Source organism: Polistes dominula, unplaced genomic scaffold (genome assembly GCF_049000335.1).
Source record: "Polistes dominula isolate Pdom_NZ unplaced genomic scaffold, Pdom_raw_medaka contig_78, whole genome shotgun sequence".
Classification (NCBI taxonomy): Eukaryota; Metazoa; Arthropoda; class Insecta; order Hymenoptera; family Vespidae; genus Polistes; species Polistes dominula.
This window is the reverse complement of record NW_028301042.1, coordinates 597,663-622,125: the sequence shown is the minus strand read 5'-3', so window position 1 is coordinate 622,125 and position 24,463 is coordinate 597,663. Positions and strand designations below refer to the sequence as shown.

The 24,463-nt window shown below is 28.2% G+C and overlaps 1 protein-coding gene across 7 annotated transcripts in view; it reads right to left on the bottom strand.

Annotated features, from left to right (window-relative positions):
• The window catches only part of retn (retained), a 173,778-nt gene that overhangs the window by 135,904 nt on the left and 13,411 nt on the right, over positions 1-24,463 (bottom strand). For 4 of the 7 annotated variants that reach the window (XM_089175059.1, XM_089175061.1, XM_089175065.1 and 1 more), the window contains exons 2-3: positions 21,035-21,109; positions 8,883-9,240 (exon numbers count right to left, since the gene is read on the bottom strand). In XM_089175059.1, the coding sequence (XP_089031185.1) occupies positions 8,883-8,990 (108 nt within the window). In that variant the 5' untranslated portion in view covers positions 8,991-9,240; positions 21,035-21,109. Of the gene's footprint in view, positions 1-8,882; positions 9,241-10,018; positions 11,196-16,399; positions 16,893-21,034; positions 21,110-24,463 lie in introns of those variants that run through there. The other 3 variants (XM_089175063.1, XM_089175062.1, XM_089175064.1) reach the window with 3 other exon arrangements.

Below are 24,463 nucleotides of genomic sequence, written 5' to 3'. Positions count from 1 at the left end.
CGTATAATAATAGTTCGACACATTTGAATTTATATACGGGTCTATAAAAGTGAAAAAGAGAGAGAAAGACAAGTAGAAACTTTCGAGAGAAAGAGAGAAAGACAGAAAGAGTTAGAGAGTGAGAGTAAGAGAGAGAGAGAGAGAGAGAGAGAAGATTATTGTCCTCTTTTATTACACGCATCAACATGTTGACTGTTAAAATCGTTACATGTCTATCATCATTCTACAGAATGATGAAGGCATTATATTCTGAGAAGTATTAAAAAGACCCCTTGGTGAAAGTATTAAAATATGCAATACGGATTTCCCTATGACACGATGAATACACAAATTTTAATAGAGTTATATTTTCATTTGCATCATTATTATTATTATTATTAATATTTCTAACACAATAATAATTTCTATTTATTTTTATTTTACATTCTCTCAATCAAACTTAACTCATAGTCATATCTATTGAACACCGTGTATATAAAATTATTATAGATATATTTATTTAATTTTGATTTTTTCGCACACACCTAATAAAAATAATAATTGATCAAGAAAAATATCAAATAAAATCAAATAGAAACATTAGAAAATAAAATATAATAAAATAAAATAAAATAAAATAAAATAGAAATATTATAAAATAAAAAACATATATATATATATATATATATATTATTATTTATATTTTATTAAAATGTTGCATTAAAAAAAAAAAAAAACCACAGTAGAACAACGCAACCCTGACGCCCTACTACAACGCGTGACAACCCTGACGTGTATACAAAATTATTATACCTATATATATATATATATTTAATTTAAATATTTTATCACACTCAATAAAAACAACAATACGATAATCAATAATAATAATTAAACAACACAAAAATGAAACAAACAAAAAATAAAAAAAAAATACCTAAAACCAAACCTTGAAATTAAAATGACACACGTTTGATTCTAATGATGAAACTTTAAATGACAATGAAATATTTTTAATGAAACAATCAAACAATATTATTTATAATAAATATACTTAACCACCACACATGCACATATATATATATATATATATATAAATATATAAATCGGTGGGAGGCAGGCGTGACCGTAGGAGGTGCGCCCAACAGGCTCCGCGAAACGGACCAATCACAATCCACAACCAGTTGAAGCTTTTTTTTCCTACCGTCGTTTCATTCGCTCCCCCTTTTTTCCCATTCCACGATGTGTGTGCTGATGTTAAGCAAAAGACCTCTGATTTCTCCTCCCCACCGCCCCCCTCCCAACCCCGTAAGTCCTCACCTGACTCTACACCTTTTCCTCCCCCACTTTCTCTTATAATACTTCAATACCACCTCCCACCACCCACCACTACCACCCTTCTTCTTCTTCTTCTTCTTCTTCTATCTCTGTTCTTCTAATTCGTGAATGAAAAGTGGGGGTGGGGTGGGGTGGGGGGGAGAAGTCGGTGAACGTTTGAGTTTGCGCGCGCGTTTGCGTGCGCGTTTGCGTGCGCGTTTGCGTGCGCGTTTGCGTGCGCGTTTGCGTGCGCGTTTGCGTGCGCGTTTGCGTGCGCGTTTGCGTGCGCGTTTGCGTGCACATTTGCGTACTCTGACTAAATCCATTTCATCTATCCTTCCCCTTCAGCACCCTTCCGCGCGCTCTTTCCACACCAAATATTTCATCTTAGGTACAAAAGGGACAAGGAATTTCTTGGAATTTTTGGATAAAAGGTACATCTAAAGGTACAATGGAAAAATACATAAATAGGAATTAATAAAAGGTTCCTTTTTTTGAATGATCAGATTGCGCATGAAATATTCATTTGAATGATATTGTTAATATTACTAGTTCAAAGGATCCGTCAAAAAATCATTTTGTTATAATAGATTAAAGTGTAGATAGATATAATAGAAATAATATATGGTGAATTGAGGAACTTTCGAAATTTTTAAACTATTTATGAATATATATTTAATACATAATATAAGGGGGTTGGAATTTATTTCTATATATATTTACATCCCTTTGAATTTATTTCTGAATAAAATGTTACTACCCACCATTCGTTACTAATGCAATCGTTAATTGAAAAATGACAAACTTTTGAGAAAAATATAATTGAATTACATTTACAGGAAAAAAAAAAATAAAAATTCAAACAAATATTTTCACCTAGATTTATAGAAAATTAAATCATCAACGTTATTTCAATAATTCATAGGGGGTTGGAATAAATTTTTATATACATTTACATCCCTTTTGAATTTATTTCTGAACACAATGTCTTCACAAACCATTCATTACCATTGCAATTAGTAATCGAAATAATCAAAAAAAAAAAAAGAACCCTAATTCAAATCGTCAATTTAATGATTTCGAACAATCATGTAAAGTGTAAAATAAAAAAGAAAAAATGAGATAAAAGGATGTAAAAAGGATGTGTAAGGATTACGTTTGAAACCGTTCTACTACAATTCGATTATTAGGGATGCATTCAACTCAACCTTCTGTAAAAACAACAACAAAAATAAAAAAGAAATAAAAAAAGAAAAAATAAAAGAAAGAGAGATAAGAAAGAAAGAAAGAAGAAGAGATTGGCGTTCGCAATTTTGGGACCAGGTTCCAAGGTTCGAGGCCCCGCTTCAGGATATTAGCTCCGAAATCTAATTATGAGATTTTTATAGGGCTATCGTAAAACGGCCAAGTAATAATTCGTAACTCCATAAGATTGTATAAGTGCAAATATATATATACATGTATACATGTGTGTATGTGTATATGTGAGAAAGATAGAGAAGGTTGGGCCAGTGTTATGTGTTAGTCCTTCTTTAAAGTCTGCACATCCCAAGGTGCACATTTTTAACCGAAAGATAATAATCGTTCTATGGGAGACCACCATAGGATCACCATCTCACACACACACACACACACACCATACTTCGTGAAATACCGTTGCTAAGTTTTCATATAATACATTTTTCACGTATACTTATTTTCGTTTTTTTATTTATTTATTTATTTATTTAATATATGAATCTTTATCAAGGACATTTCAAACAAAAATCTAACACAGGATTTTTGATCATTCAACAATTATTTTTCATGAAATTACATTTCCAATAATTTTTTTTTTTTTACTCAACACCATAGTATGGGACTACATCTTTATATAAATAAATAAACAAAAAAAATACTATTGCATTTGTATTTGTATTTGTATTTTGGAAGTGAAACGGAAGAAACCGTGAAACCGATGAAAGAAAAATAATTAATTAATTAATCAAATTCAATATTATAATTCAATTCTATATATTTAATTCTATATATTAATTAATTAATTAATTAATTAATTAATAAAATTCTAAATATAAACATTCAGTGTCAAAATATGTTTGTCCACTAATAATTTCGAAACTATTCAAACTTATTTTAATGAAATTAATTTTATTTCACGTGGATTTTGTCCAACTTAGCCTTTAGCACAATTTTTATCTTTTTATTATTTTTTTATTACTAATTTAAAGATTTTTATTTAGATGTTATCTAAATTCTGTAAGGTGATTCTTTCAATAGATGGCACTGTATTACAATTCAATTATTTTGAAGCTTGGTTTTCTTTGAAGGTTTCAATTCTACCTTGTGTGATCTGCACACATCTGTTTGTTTTTTTTTTTTTTAATAAAATTTTGAGATGAAAATAAAATAAAATAAAATAAAATTGTGATAAATCGTGAGTAACTTTTTTGTCACATTGTATATGATAATATTCGAATTATTATACCTAAAATTCTTCCTTTTCCTTCCTCATGTGTTATGTCATCCTACGAAACTGTGATAAAACAAATACAATGAAACTATTAGAGACTATGGGAGACCATAGTACGAATACACCTTTAAATACATTTTATTTTACCTTTACTTAATTTTATTTTTTATTAAATTACCTCTCATTTGTCTCATGTGTATCATGTGTCTCATTTGTCAAGGACACTTTCTACAAGTGTTAAAAAAAAGAAAAAATTCGACTGTTCTTACAAAGAGAAAACAAAACACATACACATTACACATTACACATTACACATACACATTTAATTCTTCTTAAATTAAAAGAAGGTAAAAATGAAACGAAAGAAAGAAAAAAAAGGAGAAAAAAAAGAAACTAACAGGGACACCTTGTAGGTAAAACGTGTAGTTTATAAATGGGTGTAAAAGTGAAAAAAAAAAAAAACATGTCTATGAATGTGATTATATACTTAGGAATATAATAAAACCTATGCAATGTTTGTTCCTGCCAAAATTAGAAACTAAACGAAACGAAACGAAACGAAACGAAACGAAATGAAACGAAACGAAACTAAACGAAACTAAACGAAACCAACGGGGGTGGAGGGAAAGAGGAAAAGGTGAAGGGGGAAGAGGAGGAAATACATGTAATTCTAGGTATGCATACTCGTGAGTATGTGGTACATATATACGTATGTGTGTATACGTGTGTGTGTGTGTGTGTATATATGATATTTGTATGACGTCACAAGTTTCTTCTCGCCAAATAGAAAAGCAAATTTCATCGATCGTATAAAGTATTGATTTATCACCTTCGTAACACACAAACGTCTTTTGGTTATATATATATATGTGTGTGTGTGTTACGTCATTTTAGAGTAAATAAGATCAATGACGTTCGGAAATGTCTTATTAATCTAAACGAATCTAACGAATTATTATTATTATTATGATTATTATGATTATTATGGTGAAACATTCTATTCTTGAAATATACTTTTTTTATTTCTACGAAATGTGATTGGTATTTTTTTTTTATTTTCTTTTAGCTTTATTTTATTTTTCTCGTATGGTAATTTTATTTAATTGTAATTATATAAAATAATATTCTAATAATTTTTATATAATATTAATAATTATATTAATATTTTATATAAATATATATATAGAATAGTATATTAATAATTTATATAATAATAAAAATATTATTATAACTAATAATATACCTATCACCGACATTCACAATTAATAAACACATTGTACAACAGTGTGTGTGATGATAAGAATATATTTAATATAACGTAAAAAGAAAATACCGAAAAATATCGAAAAATATCGAAAAATATAGAAATAATACACAATGATAAAAGAAGAATGCAAAAGAAAAAAAAAAGCACGTAAACAAACGTTGATTTTATTACCAATCGTTAGGAATAAAAAAAAAAAAAAAAAAAACATAAAGAAGATGTAAAGATACTAGTGTTGTTATTTAAAAAAAAAAAAAAATCTTAATACGCAATTATTTTCGTAGATACTTTTTTTGTTTTTTAAATGACCTTGTTAAAATGCTACCGCGTACTTTACTTTTCAACAAATACCCATACATGTATTAATCTCTTTTATTTGAAAAAAGAAAATATAAAAAAAAATTAAAAAAACAGAAAAATAGAACAAAAAATAGATGAGAGTTACAATCTTGTCAATAGAACACACACACACACACACATATATATATATATGATAGTCAAATCGATAGAAAAAGAAAGAAAAAAGGAAACGAATCAAAACAACGTACCCAATCCGAACTAAAACGAAAAAATGTAAACATCACGAATATTCCTTACGAAAGATCGAAACTCACAAAAAAAAACGTGTACTATATATATGACTTTATATATGTGTATATATATATGTATATGTATATATATATAGTTAGTATAATAATAATCACCTGACTCGTTTTTCTCGCGATATTATATTCGTGTGTAAGTACACTTTCTTGAATTCTCTCCTGTACTTTCGTGTCGTTTCTGATTTTATATACATATATGTATATATTTACTATATATATATGTATATACACCTACAATTACAAAATTGCCGTTATTAATGGCCGATTATTATTTTCTCTGGTTGCACGAAACATAAACTGACGTTCATCCTCCTCCTACTCTTCCTACTCTTCCTCCTCCTCCTCCTCCTCCTCCTCCTCCTACTTCTTCAATCTTAGTCGGAAAATATTTCTAATAAAATTAAAGAAGACCAAAAAAAGAAAAAAAAAATTAGAAAAAAAAAACAACAACAAATCTCTTTACCTAATTTCTCATAATTTCTTCATTCATTCATTTATTATTTCTATATTTCTAATTCAAAAAAAAAAAAAAAAAAGAAGAATTCATTTCTATTTGTTAAACAAACCACTTAACTTGCAAGTGTGATATTAAATTCAATTATTCGTATGGGAGGAAAAAAAAAGCAGCATTTTAGTTTGACAATTATTGGCCAATTGTCACACGTGACATTATATTGTTTAAACATATCTATAATACATAAAAAAAAAAAAAAAAACAAGATAAGCACTTAACAGAGTGGGGTGGGTTGGGGGAGGGTGACGATGATGATGATGATGATGATTCACGTAAATGGAACACTTAAAATTATTTATAAACTAATCGTTACAAAAATAAAACAAAACTCTTAAATGCAATCAACATATTATTCCTAATTTATTTTCCTTGTACTTTTGTTTTGTTATTTGTTTTTTTTTTCTTTTTTGTTTAATTGACGAAACTCATTTTGTGTTTGTTCATTCGTTCAAATTATTATTCGATAATTATGAAATAATATTTGATATTAAAAAAAAAAAAAATCCATTTCAAAAGTATTGAATGTTGTTTTTCTTTTTCTTGCTTTTTTTTTTTAAATTATTCAACATAACGTGTATGGAAAAAATTAAATGAAAGATAAAAAATTGAATTAATGTATTATTATAAAAAATGTTTTGTATAACTTGTCATTTGAAGATAGAAAGATAAGAAAAGAAAGCTGACAATTCAAAGATTTCCAAATATTATTATTATATAAATAAAAAAAAATACATTCGAAGAATTTTAATATTGCAATCATAAACAAAAAAGCAATCACCACTCACTACCACCACCACCACCACCACTACTATCATTGATGATCAATGCAATGTGCACATATAGATTTGACTAAAAATAACTTCAATTACAGATTTGATTCAATTGTATTATAAAAAAAAAAGAAACAAACAAACAAATATTTTTTCCGATCTTCCTCAACAACGTGTTGTTTGTCCTAACCCGAAAAAAAAAAGAAGACTTGATATGAATAAAAGAAAAGAAAAGATGATATTAAGATGATATAAAGATGATAATGATAAATAATAAAATTGAAGAATAAACAAATACGATCGGTAAAGATTAACCTTTGCTTATACCAACCACCCTTCCTGGAGTGCCAACGCTTACTACACCCGACTCTTTTGGACCCGTGCAAGAAAAATTGTTATAAACAATTAATTATTGCATAGATTTACTTCAACATTTTTTTTCACACTTCTTTAATACTCACTTAAAATTACTATATAGATTTTATAGCATTAAATTAAATTTAAATATGTTGAAAAAAATTACCAAAGTTGAGTACAATTGAGAAAAATGACTGAAGTTGCAATAAAAGGTCGTCTGGGTCCATTTCTGGACCAAGTGTGTTAAGCAAAGGTTAATATAAACAATAAATTAATATGATGAAATATGTTTCAATTATTTTCATAAATAAAATCTGCAAATGTTTCAAATACCATTGTGAATTATTTGAACCATGATAAACCATGACAAACCGATAATTGATATCAAATTGCATACATGTTTGTATACTATTAATCGAATTTGATCTAATAAATAATTCGCATAAAAATTATTGAAATATTTATTTGCAATTATAAAAAATAAAAAATATTAAAAAAAAATGATAAAGTTAATGAATGCTTCCAATTTTTTTTGTTCACAAACATGTCTCAAGTATTCTTATGGGACAATTCTAGGAAATAATGCCATACATGTAGTATTAGAAGAAAGTTTAATTATAATAATTATTTTCTTTTTGTTTTTTTGTTTATTACAAACACAATCCCACAAAGTATTGAATAATAATTATTAATTAACTAACAAGAAGAAGACTACTACTACGATTTCTTCAATATTGTATTCAATTTTTTTATATTAATAAATAATAGAAATTGATCTGGCCATTTATACAAATTTTGATTTTTACTTGGAAAAATTGTACAAAAGATGTTATCACAAAAAATAAACAAAAAGAAAAGAAAAAAAAAAAAGAAAAAAAAGGAAGAAAATATAAACGAAACAAAACAAAACGATTCGTCGAATGAAATAAAACAAACAATTCCCATTACCTTCGATAAACTTTTTTTTCCTGTCCATGTAAACGTAATAAAAAAAAAAGAGAAAAAAACACACACACACACACATACAAATATAAACGTGAACAGAAAAATAAAAACGTAAGAGAACATTTTACAAACTATCATCTACTACCAATTACGAAATAACCCTCCCCCGCCCACCCACCCCCCAAAAAAAACCAGCAGAGTAAACGAAAAGTAAAAAAGTTTAGGTGAAAAAGAAAAACAACAAGGGATGATCTGAAAATAAAGCGGGATAAAAAGACTAGTAGGAAGTTAATTTGAAGGTGTGAGGTGTAAAGGGGTGGGGGTGAGTTATACCAATTACAAAATAACCCCCCCCTCCAAAAAGAATAAACTAAGACAAGTTATAAACTGAAACTAAACGGTGCTAAGAGGATGAACTGAAACTTAAACAAAGACAAGGGATGAACTGAAACTAAACGGGGATAAATGATGATTGAATGATGATGATAGGGGGGTGGGTAAGTGGGGGGTGAGTTAGAAATTAATAAAAAAAAAAATCAAAGACATAAAAAGCAATAAAGAAGACAATAGAAAGCAATAAAATAAAAAAAGTACAAATACTTGTCGTCATGTGTGTATGAATGAAAGAAAGTGTGTATTTTACTTATGGTTAATTACATACCGTTGAGGTGCTCTCAGGTGTGTTCCGATGATGTCCCCCCATGGGTTGGAGATTGGACATCCCTCCACCAGGATTGACCATGTCTTGATAATCGTCGCTCATCTCCATCGCGTACGATGGCAACGGCTCTTTGTTCTTAACCCGAATTTTGATTGTTTATTCGGCACTTGGGCCGTCCAATGTTGATTAAAAAACGAAACGTTGAACAAATTGTTCACAACACGCGCGGGCCGGACGGGCCGGATGAGCCGGGCGGGAGGGCCAGATGAGCCGGTCGGGCGGGGAGAGGGTAGTGATTCAAGACTTCGTTGTTATCCAAATTCCTTCCAGTTTTATATGTTTCTTTCTTTCTCTCTCTCTATTGCACAGGAGACCAACACACAATTATAAATTATTATTATAATAATAATAATAATCGATTATTGATCGATTTTTCACTTTAATAATTTTATTCTTTTCTTTTCTTTTCTTTTTTCATTTAATTATTTATTTATCACTTATCGTAGTAACAACGATTTTATATTTTGTATATATGTATATGTGTATTTGTGTATTAATTTATTAATTTATTAATAAACGCGAATATGTTATATTGTTGTTTATTATTTTCACAAGGTTGTACACCTGTTTTTATTATATTTTAAATATGCGTTCGTATCGAGTGCTTCTTTTCTTTTCTTTTCTTTTCTTTTCTTTTCTTTTCTTTTCTTTTCTTTTCTACTTTTTCTAAACTTCTTTCTTATTCACCTTTTTTATTAATAAGTATTATATTTTATTATAAATATATATAAAAAAAAAAAAAACCAATAAAAGAAAATAATAATTGTTAATTATAAACGTCAAAAATTTGTATCACGGATAATTCGTTAAATTCAAATCGTACGAGTTATTTCCAAAATTTCCTACCACCCTTTTTATAAACAAATAAATCAAATCAAATACTAAAATAATCATCTGAACGATATAAGAGAGTGTTGATCTAACCCGGGGGCTGAGGGGGAGGGCGGCGGGTTAATTCACACACACACAAGAAAAAAAAAATATATATATATATAAATAAAAAAATCAAATATTAATTTCAATTGAAGATTCGCGCAATGAAGTTTGTCAAACTTTTTTTTTTCTCAAACTTTTACCACAAATTTATTTAATCATCCGTTTGTAGTGGCGCCGTCGATAGAATGGGACTGACGGCGGAAAAATACTCAAACGTTCCTATCCCTTCTTCCAAAAACGAAGCTAGGTACCACAATGATGGATAAATTCAGAAGAAGAGATACATTGGAAAAGAGAGAGAGGGGAGGGGTTGGGGAAGGGGGTTATAGAAGGAACAGGCAAAGGGATCGGACGAAAGGTATTGTAAAGAGAGAGAGAGAGAGAGAGAGAGAGGAAAAAAAAAGGTAGGGATGGGCTTACTAGGGCCAACTAGTTTTACACGGCGACGACCACGATGACGCCTACGACGACACAACGACGATACACTTAGAAACACTCGTATTGTTATTTTCTTTTACCTTCCCCCCCACCCCGGCTTTTTATATTTTTCCTTATTTTTGCTTTTGTCCCTTTTTTTTTCGATTCGTTCCCTTTTTTTTCTTGAAACTTTCTTATTCACTTTTAAACGTTTAACACCACGACGACGAACATGATTGTCTTCCTTTTGTTACAGTTATTATTATTATTAATTAATTAATTAATTAAATTAGATGTATCTTGTCAAACGTCTCTCATCATATTTGTTTTTGTACGTTAATTGTGACATATAAAAAAGAACAAAAATGTCATTTACTTGCGAGTTACATATAAAACCACGCTTCGATTTTCGTTTCCTCAACTTCGGAATTAGAAAATTCATTGATCATTTATTTACGCGTATAATTAAACAATATTTAATGATGAGCACGTTTGTTAAGGGTTGAACGACGATATTATTATTATTATAATGCTAATAATAATAATAATGATAATATAAAAAACAAGAGCACACACGTTTATATATTTATGGACAAGTAGAGGACTGATGACGCGCGCGCACCGCGTCCTCTAGTGATCTGACTTAAGCGCGCGCGTACGAGTCTCCGAGAACATAGAGTAGACACCTTTTCCCCCACCACGCGGCCTCAACTACTAACCGCCAACCGGCGCTTTAACAGTGGGTGGAGCTTTACTAAAGAGAATTGATAACCACGCCTACTAATACCTGACGATACTACTATACACTCCTTGTATTGGATCATATCAACGTAATCCTACTCCAATTTTCTTCCTGCATCCAATCGTAACGCGTTTAAGATATCATTCCCCCCTTTATAACCCCTTACTCATTTCTTAAACCCCAATCAGTTAAACTTTTATACTGATTTTTGTGTGTGCGTGTGTGTGTGGTTTTCTTTTAATCTTTTACATGGAAATCATATTCGAAGGATCATTATCGATGATCGTTCTCCCCTCCCTCCCCCCACCACCACTCTTATCCTATCCCCCCACCATTCGATCTCAATCTCGAAAAGTTTCAGGAATTTTTACTGAATTTTTGTACACCTCTACACTCCACTACTTTTATATCAAATTCTTCCCATTTTGCTGCTGCTTCTTCTTCTTCTTCTTCTTCTCTTTCATCATCGCAGCTGCTATACTACGACCAGGAATGACATATTTTTGTATCGTTCGATGAATAGGAAGTTGTTAAAAAAAGGGAACCCTTTACAAATGCCATGGAGTAAATTTTTTTCAAAATATAATCTAACCTAACTTACAGTAGACAGGTAGAAGAAAGTCCAGGTAAAAATGCTGTTACTTTAGGGGTGGTTTATAGTTAATGATTTTCATTAACATTTGATATTACTTTTGAAAAACATTAAAAAAAATCTAACATTTAACATAAAAATTTAACACGTTGTATAACTTTCAACGCCGGTGTCTTTTAATATCAACGATATGTAGACCTTTTTCATCATTTATTTCTTCAAAATGGGCCGAACCACCTTTTCACTTTTTAATACAATAATTAATAATTCTAATATTGAGAAAAAAAAACAAAATTCAATGAAATTGTATACAATAAAAATAAATTATTTTCCATAGAAAAGTAGGACACTTTGAAATCTAAAGAAACATAAGAAAAAATCATCAAAATTGTATAAATGTGATCCCAAAAATATATACGGTTATTCGTATTTTTATTTTAATTATAAATAAAATTTGAATTAACTCTCGCAGGGATTACAAATCAAAATTCTTCGACAAAAGGTTGACACGTGGTTAATATACAAGCCCTATTTATCTATCATTTTATTTTATTTGCTTCATTCATTGAATTCAGCCGATGGAGTTCAAATTTAATGATGGAAAAAATGTTTTCAATACAAGTTAAGAAATAAATATAATTTTCAATAACAAATAGAAATAAATAATAATATAAATATATTAAATCATAATTTTAATGAAAAATGTATGATAAATTAAATACGTAAATTTCAACATCATATTAATTAAATAAAATAAACTACGATGTTAGATTAATTCAACAAAATTACATTGAACAACAAATACAATTTGAAAAGTAGATTTGTTTAAACAAACTTACTGTATTTTACAGATAAAATTATCTAAAATCAAAACACAGCATGGGATTTCAATTCGATAGATTGATTAATCTTTTTTGAAGAAATAAATGATAGAAATCTTTGAACTATCTTCTAGATAAGATCCTTTTAAGATAATTTTTGAATAATATACAAAGATACGACTATGCTTTTCCTGTATATTAATAGATTTGTGAGAGCGTATATATACGGCTTTTAGCAGTTAAAAGATTAAATGCAAAATTAAAGTCGAATGATAAATGTAATCGTTTGAGTTTTTTGAATTTGTTAAATGAAATGAAATAAAATTGAAAGAGATAAGAAAAAAAAGAAAAAGAAGAGGTGTCGTTTAAAATGCAAAAAAATTATCTTTGAACTTCCGATGAAGATAGGAAAAATGTATGTGATGCGGGCCACACACACACACACACACACACAAATACAAATACATATATAATAAGAATCAAGTAACGAATTCACCAATGAGAAGGAAAAGGATAAGAAGAAGTAAAAAAGGTGAGATAAAATGAAAGAAGGGTGAAAGAAAATTTATTCTTTTGGCGTATTTTCGAAGAAAAACACCTGTCATCTGTTAATTTAAAAAAGAAGAAGAAGAAGAAGACGAGGAAGAGAAAGAAGAAGAAAAGGAAGAAGAAAAATGGGGTGGTTGGAATAATTGTACCTTCAATTTAATACAATTACGATGATTTCTTTTTAAATGTAAAAGTCGCAAAAATGCATTAACTTAAATTGCACGCTTATTTGTATTATCTGTTCATCTATACACACACATATACTAATTATAGAAACGAATATATATATATATGAATATTATTCGATCGATATTATTCGATTTAAACTAACACAATGAAATATTATTCTTTAATAAAATATATAAAACTAAATAACGTTTATGTTACATGTAAATTTGTTTTGTTTTTTGTTTTTTTTTTCTAATAATAATTAATAATTATTATTTTATTTTTGTAAATACAAATTTTATTGAAATACGTACTAAATTAATTAGAAAAAATATTCATCGAAGTTCAAACTAAATTAATTAATAAAATATTCATCGAAGTGCGAACTAAATGATTTTGAAAAAAAAATATTCATCGAAGTGCGAACTAAATGATTTTGATAAAAATAATAATCGAAGTAGAAATTAAATATTTTTTTCACATAATTTATCGTAGTACAAACTACGAAGTAAATTATTTTAGAAAAATATATATTATATCAAAGTACAAATTAAATGTTTTTTTTTTTCACATATTTTTTCTCAAACAATGAATGTAGTTCATCATCATAACATGATGTAACATGAAGTAACATGAATGTAGTACATCAATTGATGTAATCACATGAAAAATAATTTAGTTAATTATTTTATAAAATGATATTCTCCTTTATAGATACGTTACTGTGTGCATCAACCTGGATAAAAATGTACAATGTAAACCTCCGCCTCACCATCATAAAGTAGACGATCAACGTATAGAAATAATAAAAAGAAAAAAATCCGCGACAGAATTATTCTATAAATTTAATATTTTATAATGGAAATTTTTAATTGAATAAAAATTATATAAAAATAAATAAAATAAAAGAAAAGAAAAGAAAAGAACCATAGAAAAGAAGGGATAGCTACGAAAGTAGGTGCGTACGCCAGGTGCGTATTATACATATAAAAACCCCAACGCAATTTTTTTTAATATAAATTTTTTTTATAAAAATCACCAATATCATCACAATCCTAATCACAAATAAAGAATAAAAAATCAAAATTAGTTCGTATAAATAATAAAAAAAAGAAAAGAAAAGAAAAGAAAAGAAAAGAAAAGAAAAGAAAAGAAAGGAAAGGAAACGGCAAGCAAAATATAAAATGGCAGGTGTGTCTTATATTTATGACGAATATAATAATAATTTAAATAAATCACCAATATCATTACAATCCTAATCACAAATAAAGAATAAAAAATCAAAATTAGTTCGTATAAATAATAGAACAAAAGAAAAGAAAAGAAAAGAAAAGAAAAGAAAGGAAACGGCAAGCAAAATATAAAATGGCAGGTGTGTCTTATATTTATGACGAATATAATAATAATTTAAATAAATCACCAATATCATCACAATCCTAATCACAAATAAAGAATAAAAAATCAAAATTAGTTCGTATAAATAATAGTAAAAAAGAAAAGAAAAGAAAAGAAAAGAAAAGAAAGGAAACGGCAAGCAAAATATAAAATGGCAGGTGTGTCATATCTATGACGAATATAATAATAATTTAAATAAATCACCAATATCATCACAATCTTAATCACAAATAAGGATAATAATAATTAAACAAAACAAAAAATTCAATTCACTCACCGGAATAACTGATGATAAAAACGAAAAAATGAAAATTACAGATACGTAATAAAGAAAAATAATGAAATAATTTAAATTATTATTATTATTAAAATAATAATAATAATAACAACAACAACAACTACAACACGACGACAACAACAAATGATTAAATGTGAAGTTTAAATGAACAAACAAACTAACAAAAATTCGACGCTGCCTTTTGTAGATGTTTCTTCCTCGATAGTCTGTGATAGAATGGCCACTATAAAATGATCTAAACTGATCAAGCCTATGGTGGTATGGGGAGTCGGTTCTATAAATCGCATTTTAGAAAACGAACGTGACCATGGTGGAGAAATCATCGGATCTAACGGGTGATTTAAAAATCAGAAATATCCTTTTTTCTTCTAATTCGTTTAAATTGACATTTTTCAACAATACAATTCACGTTCGGGGCAGGGCGGGGCGGGGGGTAAATTCAACATTCGATCGAGTGTAATATAATAAAATTAAATCAAATAAAATACACGATGACGATGAACAAAAAAACAAAACAAAACAAAAAAAGAAAATATTCAAAATAAAAAATACATTATTTTATTTTATTAATAATAATTTTTTACTATATATATATATATATATATATATATATATATATATATATATATATATATATAATACGCCTTTTAACAGTCAAAGGATTAATTTAACACATGTTACCAAATTTGAATTATTATTATTAAAAAAAAAAAAAAATAAACACAATGAAATATCGTTGATTATTTCAATGAAATTTTCAAATGTCGTTTATCGAATTATCAATACCAGCCAACCACCCCTCTCTCCTCCCCTCCCGGCCTTTTGTTGTTTCTTTATTTGTCAATAATATTTATATTTGTAAAATCATATTTATAAATAAGAAAATTAAAGAAAACCATTTTTTTTTCAAAATGGCGTAGATTCAAATAAATTCTATTCAGGGTACAGTTAGCACCAAGTAGGACTAGAACTCCAATAGAATTTAGGTGAGAGGGGTTGGAAGGGTGTAACGAAGGTGGGCTATTGAGCGTCCTTTGAGAATTCTCAGAATGCCCAATCCGAGTTTGTAACCAGAGGTATACAAGACGAAATGGAAGATGAAAAGAGCCATTTTACTCATATAAAGTTATGTTCATTTTACGCCCTATATATAACTACTATATTAACAAAAAAAAAAAAAAGAACAACATTATATAACATATATATATATATATATATATTTATAACAATTATATTATTCAAATATATTTCGATATTTCTAAACGTTTCTCTAATTTTCCTAACACTGTAATTTATTATTATCATTATTATTATTATTATTTTATATTAATATTTTATACATTAAGTTAGTTTCTTCGTCACTCCAACGTTCCTTAACAAGCTATTACAAAGAAAGAATAGAAAGAAAAAATGTTTGGAATCCAACCAATGAAGGAATTCATTCACTACACTTTTTTCACTCTCTTTATCTCTCTTTATTTCTCATTCTGTCACATACGTTTTTCTCTCTTTCATTCTTTCTATGTATGTTGAACATACCAACAGAAAAGTAGGAGAGGTAACCACCCCACCTCAGCTCATCCCTCCTCTCTTCACCTTTACCGCTTTTATAGCACGTCTGCGTGTACGTCTGCTTCTGCTGCATACCACCGCCATCTTGTTAGCCGTAATTAAATATTGATGCAAGAACATAAGATATATATACATATATATATGATGTATGTATGTATGAATATACGAGTTCGAATGGTTTTCCGTTCATGGAATTCGCTTTAGGAAATATGGGACGGTAATTTCCAATTATGTCTTCTGCTTTACCTTTATTTCCTATATCGTTCCTATCCTTCTTCCTTTCTTCCACCTCCTTTCCAACCCCTCCCTCCCCCTCCTCCACACTCCCCACATTGTAATAGGTTCCTCTTCATCTTTTTGTTTTTTTTAAAAAACCGGTTTTTATTGTTATATTTAATTTTATTAATATAAAATATATTTCCATTCTAGGATGTAATAATTTCAAATTATTTGTTTCACGTAACACGAATAAATATTATTTAATTCTTTAACTGATAAGGACGTATATATACGCTCTCACAAATCCATCAATATCCTCGAAAGATATAAATATAAGTCCTCTGTATTTTTTTTTTTTTTTTTTTTTTTTACTATAACACTTTTAGGTATTGCTGTTTTATTGATTAATTTAACATGGAATTTATTGTAACATGTAACATAGCAACTTTTTCAATTTGAATTTAAGAACAAATTAATAACATTAAAAACCCATAGATAAAAAAAACTACAAATTTTTTTTTCATTCTAACACAATAATAATCTAAAATTATTCATCAACTCTATATCGTTACACACAAACAAATGTTATCTAATGCAATGATATTCATGAAATGAATAAAATGTATTATATTTAATGCAATTATATAAGAACAAACTGCAGTACAACTTTCAAATTATTTTTCAAATACTTTTGATTAATCCTATCCATAAAAAAAAAAAAAAACTACAAATTTCTTGTTTAATTCTAACACAATAATAATCTAAAATTATTCATCAACTATATCATTACACAAACAAATGTTATCTAATACAATTGCAAGACCAAACTGCAATACCACTTTCTTAAATCTTCCAAATAATCCTTCTTCTTCTTCTTCTTCTTCCTCCTCACTCTCAGTTCATCAGTTCATCCTTTTCTATACTTTTTATTATTATTCTTAATGTTTCTTCATTGCATTAACTTTCCTATACTTGATCAATAATCCAATCCATAAACAAATACAAAGTTTCTTATTAAAAATTACTCTAAAAACAACTCTGATAAAACTGACAATCCCCCCCAAAAAAAAAAAAAGAAAATTAAAAAAAAGTAAATCTCTCACAGCATCCACAAGTTCGCGAACAACTTTTATTCAATCTCAACAACCACAATCACCACAACCACAACAACAACAAACGGTTATTCTGCTAATTTGTTCCTCCTCGTTGTTGTACGGTTCCCATTATTGTGCAAATTGTATGACGAGGAGTAACAGATTGTGTTTGCTTGACAATAGATATTGAACAGAAGATAAAAAGATACTACCTTCTCTCTCTCTCTATCTCTCTTCATATATACACACATATATATATATATAGTAGAATATATAGATATATATATATATATATATAGTAAAAAGAATTCGCAACGTGTCTTATAGTCCCCATGGAAAGCGAGTACTAAACCACCCCATCGTTAGCGTGCCGAGTCAACCGGAAATTCCAGCTTTCGTATGCTTCCGTATTCATTCGGTTAGACACCAGGAATAAAAAAAAAAAAAAATAGACACAGAGAGTGTGAGAGAGAGTGTGTGTGTGTGTGAGAGAGAATGAGAGAGAAAGATTCATCGAATCTGAATGAGCCAAGTTGATAATAATATAATACCAAACAATGTCTTGTCACCCTTACTTACCACCTCGATTGTCATGAAAATATTTGTTTATTATTGGTTGAACACAGAAAGAGAGAAAGAGAGAGAGAGAATGAGAGAGGAGAAAATAAGAGAGGGGTGGTTAGATGAGAGCTAAAGTGATGAGCAAGTTAAGAAGGTAAGGGGTGTTAAGGGAAAGGTGATGAACCGTTCAATAGTTCCCCATTTAGCAGATAATTAGATAGAATAAGAAGTAGAAGAAGAAGTAGAAGAAGATAAAATAAGATGTTAGAAAAGACGGTGAAGATTTGTCACACCTGGACACTGCTATGTAAATTGTATTTCTCTAAAGTGGTTAAGGAAGCCCTTTCCTTTAGATCCTAGATGTATATACTTACTTTAAGTTGTTTAGTTGTTGTTTACTTTTTTCACAAATTATTTATTTTGATATTTGCATTATCAATATTATAATAAACCAACCCCATCGTTAATGCACTGAGTTAACCAGAAATTCCATTATTATGGAAATTATATTAATTATTATTTTAATTATTAATTATATTCCAATATATTAACCCTTAGAGTGCTATGAACGCATATTAATATTAATGTAATTAAGTTATGTTAAGTTAAGTTAATATTAATGTAAAATAATGTAATGTTTATATTAATTAATTAAATTATATATATATAATTTATTATTAGAATTTAAGTTAATAATAAATTATTTCGTTCCTATAAAACAATTTAGTTAAAAGTATTCAACACTCAAAGGGTTAAATATCCAATATATAATATGTCAGATTGTATGAAAAGTAATTTCGTTGTTTCCTGACACAATAAAAATGCATTAATTAGTGCAATTTATCAAATTCAATTGTTTATGTCCACATTGAAAAGCCTAGAAATGAAAAAGAATTGTTTTTCATTTTTACAAAAGATAAAACCAAATTACTTCCATCATGTTGGCTTAAAAAAGGATCTATTAATAAAACTCAAATTTGGGATATGTGATGTTTAAATAAATAAAGGACAGAATCATTTTCAATGGGATTTAGGACTGAGGATTTGTTTCATGGGATAATATAATGTTTTTTATTAATTTCTCTTTATTATTCCTGGAGGGTGGTGGTGGGTGGAGTCGTTGAATTTAATTTATTCATAGTTGATGATACAAGAACTGTTGTTGTCCATCAATTACTATAACATTAATTAGATTAGTATAACAAGATAAATACAATACAATCTTAAATAATTCAATAAATTTAAAATAAAAGACAAATAAACAAATTCGTATTTGAAATAAACAAACTCGTATCAAATATAAATCGATGAAAAAATGAAACAACATTTGAACACAAATCAAATTTACAATTAAACGAATACAATAACAACAAAATTAATATAAAAAAATAAAAAAATAAAAAGTAAAATGAACTGTTAAACATAAGAAAAAAAAACGCATGCTCGTAGTGAAAGATAAAACGAGAACGAAGTAAAAAACAAACAAACAAACAAACAAGAAAATAAAAAAGAGTTTAAGGGGCGGAGTCGATGAGGGGCGGTAAAAGAAGTAAAGAAGAGGGTGGTGGTGGTGGTGGTGGTGGTGATGATGGTGGTGGTGATGGTGGTGGTAAAAGTGAAGCGAGAAAGAGAGAAATGGGGTGAAGAAGATAAGAGAGGAGAGAAAGATCGTCCCGAAACGAGAGACAACCGTGAGCAGATCGCTTTTGGGATCATTAATTATCCTAGAAAGTGCAGGAACGTACCCAACACTACTACCATCACCATAACTACCATCATCGGTATTACCAAACAACCACTACTACTACTACGATAAACTTGAATGAGTGTGAGAAGGATAGATGGATAGATGTAAAAGGAGAGCAACGAGGACGACGAATGTCACCACTGCGAACCGAAATTACTGTCGAAGATTAATGATCGTTCCCTTTATTACAGGTATTTATAGATGGTGTTGTAAGATTCACAAGTATTTTTATATTCTAGTAGTAGTAGTAGTAGTAGTAGTAGTAGTAGTAGTAGTAGTAGGGTGGTTTTTACTTTGTATTATTATTTAGTTTATATATTTGTAGTTAGTTTTATCTATGTATTCGTGCATCTACGTGTGTGAAATATATATATAATTGTACTTATTATTTTAATCAAATTTTTAAATACAATTGTTACATTAAAATTTATAATATTAAATTATTAAAATAATACAATTTTATTTAATGTTAATACATTTGATTACTCAAATGATTAATTAATTTATAAAATAACTACACACACTAACATGTTAAGGTTATTAAAAAATTAAACAAAATTTACGTATTTCAATTAATTGTTTTAGTAACATGCAATTAATATGTGAAGTGAACATTCCAAATGATTTTTACAGAAGGGAGTGGGAGTGGGAGGGGGGTGGAAATATCACATGCAAAATTTTATGCAAATAAAAAAAAAGAATTTAGAACACTGTGTATATTATAAAGAAGTAAAAAGATTAACGAGCACACTTTGGTGTTGTCGTTCAATTTGATACGTCGAATTAACACGAACCGAACCTTATGTAGGTATCGGTTATTAATGATCAAACAAGATTTGCAATGTAAACGTCAGCTATGCGAAATATTTCAAGCTCGTAAATTACACCCTGTTCTACTTCACCCCCTCCCCACTCCCCCTCCCCCTCCCACCCTATATATGTGTGTGCTTAAGAATGAATTGTTTTTATTTTTACCTTTACCTTTGATCCACCAATTTTCCTTCTTCTCTTCCTTCATCCTCATCTTCGTTGTATTTACTTCTCTCTTATTTTTGTCTGAAATTAAAAAAGAAGATAACAAGATAAGATAATTTATATATATACAAATTTATTTTTAATGAAATACCTAACGTTTGTGTTCGACAAATAATTAACATTAACTATGGTATACTGTTGTGTCACATTGTTTGTCCGCAATGGACTTTTAAATTATTGAACCGATTTTAATCAAATTTTATACACTGTGTGCAATTTCATTCAACTTGAAAGATAGGATGAGTTTATAATCTCAATTTATAATCGTAATATTATTTTATTGTTTGTATTTATGTATCGGACCTGATTGTGAGCAACAGCAGCAACACTCGTGGCAAGGCACCCCTAGTACATATATGTATATATATATTATACTATATTATTACAGTAAAATAAATATACTATATTAGACTATACTATATACAGGGTGATCTGTAACTGATGGTACAAGCGAAAATCAGAAGGGGATGATTCTACATGGACAAAACTATTATTTTTTTTATGTAGAATCAACTCCTTCTTGTTTGTACCACCAATTACAGATCATCCTGTATATACTGTATATACTATATATGTACTATTTAATTGATTTTGTTTTATAATACAATGTTGAACGTGAAATGTAATTCATTCAAGACCAACTTGTACACCATGTGTGCAATCACATTAAATTATTATTTATTACAATATTTTGAGTAAAGTATTCGCTTGTTTCACCAGTTACAGATCACCCTGTAAATACTGTATATACTATATATGTACTATTATATACTATTCAATTGATTTTGTTTTTATAATACAACATTAAACGTGAAATGTAACCCATTCAAGACCAACTTGTACACCATGTGTGCAATTATACTAAACTATTATTAATTACAATATTTTGAATAAAGTATTCGTCAAAATAACATTTGTTTTTGTATAAATAATATCTTTACAGTATAATAAACCAAAATTTGCCATTGTAAAATTGGTAATATAATAAAAAAATATATATATATATATATATATATATATATATATATATATATAAATGACTCCTGAGAACTGTGTTTGCAAAATTCGTGGTTTCAAAATTACCAAAAAATAAACAATAAGTAAAAGATAGAAATAAAAAAAGAAAGAGGATATTTGAAAGAAAGTTGAAGTTCACTCTCTTTTTCTCTCTCACACACACACACACTTTCTTTTTCTCTTTACGAGGGTAGATATTAGCGAAGCCGTCACTCACGAAAAGAGGTTGTTGGTTGTTGCTGCTTCTGCTGATGCTGATGCTGATGCTGATGGTGGTGGTGGTAGATGTTACTTTTTATTTCTTTTTTATTTTTTATTTTTTTTTCATTTTTCTTTCAGTAAACGTACGCCCCCTCCTCTACCCCCATCGAAAAGCAACGAGTATGGTAAATATGTGAGTATATGGTGTATACATACTTACGTTAAAAGATACTTAAGCATAGTCGGTACGTTACCCAGCTTCGGTGGAATTTCGTTTAATTTTGCCAGCCACTGACGATAATAATGGACCATACGAGAAAGAGAAAGAGAAAGAGAATGAAAGAATGAAAAGAAAAAACATAAAGATAGAAAGAGAGAGAGAGAGAGAGAAGAGAGAGTGAATATACCTTGAACATGATTAATTCGGTTTTAAAGAGAGCATTAATTTCAACGTTTTCAGACTTAATGACTTGGAAAAGGCATTTAATTACTAACATCGTTTACTTCGTATAATTAACGTATACGTCGATAATAGTTCATTATTTTGCGATAAGTTTATTATAATATTTATAAGTATATATGTATGATAAATTAATGTGATATCAAATAATAATAATAATAATATATATAATGTTTGTTTTTCATTACCCAATGAAACGATGTGCAGAAAATTTGTTGTATTTTATATCTAACAATAAATCAAATTTATGACAATAATTTTATTTAATATCTAAATAAAATAAGATTGATTTATGTAACTTTTACAACGTTTGATATTACCACATTGATAAATAATAAAATTACAAAGTTACCCAACCTAAATAAATAACATATATATATAGGTATTGAAATCTAAATAAATTTCTAAATTAATTGTATCTAATATTTAAATAAAATAAGATTGGTTTGTATAACTTTGACAACGTTTGATATTACCACATTGATAAATAATAAAATTACAAAGTTAACCAACCTAAATAATTAACATAGTTAAATATAGGTATTGAAATCTAAATAAATTTATAACAATAATTTTACCGTTAAAATCTAAATAAAATAAAATACATTTTGATACTTTTATAATCCTTCAATGTTACCACACTGTTAACCTAATAAAATTACAAAGTTAACCAACGCTAAATAAATAATACACACACACACAATTATTTAAATCTATCTAAAATATTTAAAAATAAAAAAATACAAATTACATAACAGATGATCTATGAGATAAAACAAATAAACAAATAAAACGTACTGAAGAGACAAAAAAAGTATATATATATATATATATATATATAAAAAAAACATAAGTAAAAGGGGGAAAGAAGAAAGAGGGCCTGAGAGGGTTGAGAGAAGGGGGGCAGAGAAGGGGGGTAAAGAGAGGGAGTGAAAAGGGGGAGAAGTGAGAGAAGTGGGCAAAAGTAATACCGTTGAAGTTCCTAGATCGTTAATCTTTTGCAGTCGGGTCGTTCGATGGATAACCGATGTGTTGTTGCTTGCTTGCTTGTACTTTTACACACAAGTACATACTAAACTCACTTATGGTTATGTTGGTAGGAAGGTAGGTAGATGATATGTACCTGCTGGCTGAACCACACCTATCCCTTCACGAGAAAGACGGTGGTTACGACCCTTCCTTCCTCTTTTACGAGCTACGTTCCTCTTCCCCACCCTCAACCAACCAACCAACCAACCACCTTTTAAACAACTTCAAATTTATTTCAAATATTTTCATTCCTTCGTTTTTGTTTTTTATTTATTCATTTATTTATTTATTGTTTCCATATAAAGGTATTTTTGATGGTACACGTAAATTGATTTTTGTTGTTTTTTTTTTTTAATTAAAATTTTTTAATTAATTGTTATATGTGTGTTGGTTGTATTGATGATCGTAATTATTTTCTAAACATTTATATATTATATATATATATATATTGAAATTATTTAAAGAGAGTTGGTTTTTTTCTAATTAACAGTCGATAAAGTAAAATGCTGTATGTACGTCTGTAGTTTAATTAATAATAATAATAATAATACAATTTATTGATATCTACTATCGATTAATGGAAAAACTGTAAATAATTAATAAATGATAAACTTTGTATCGATAAATAATTAAACTGAAATGTAATGAACATATGAAAATTAATATTA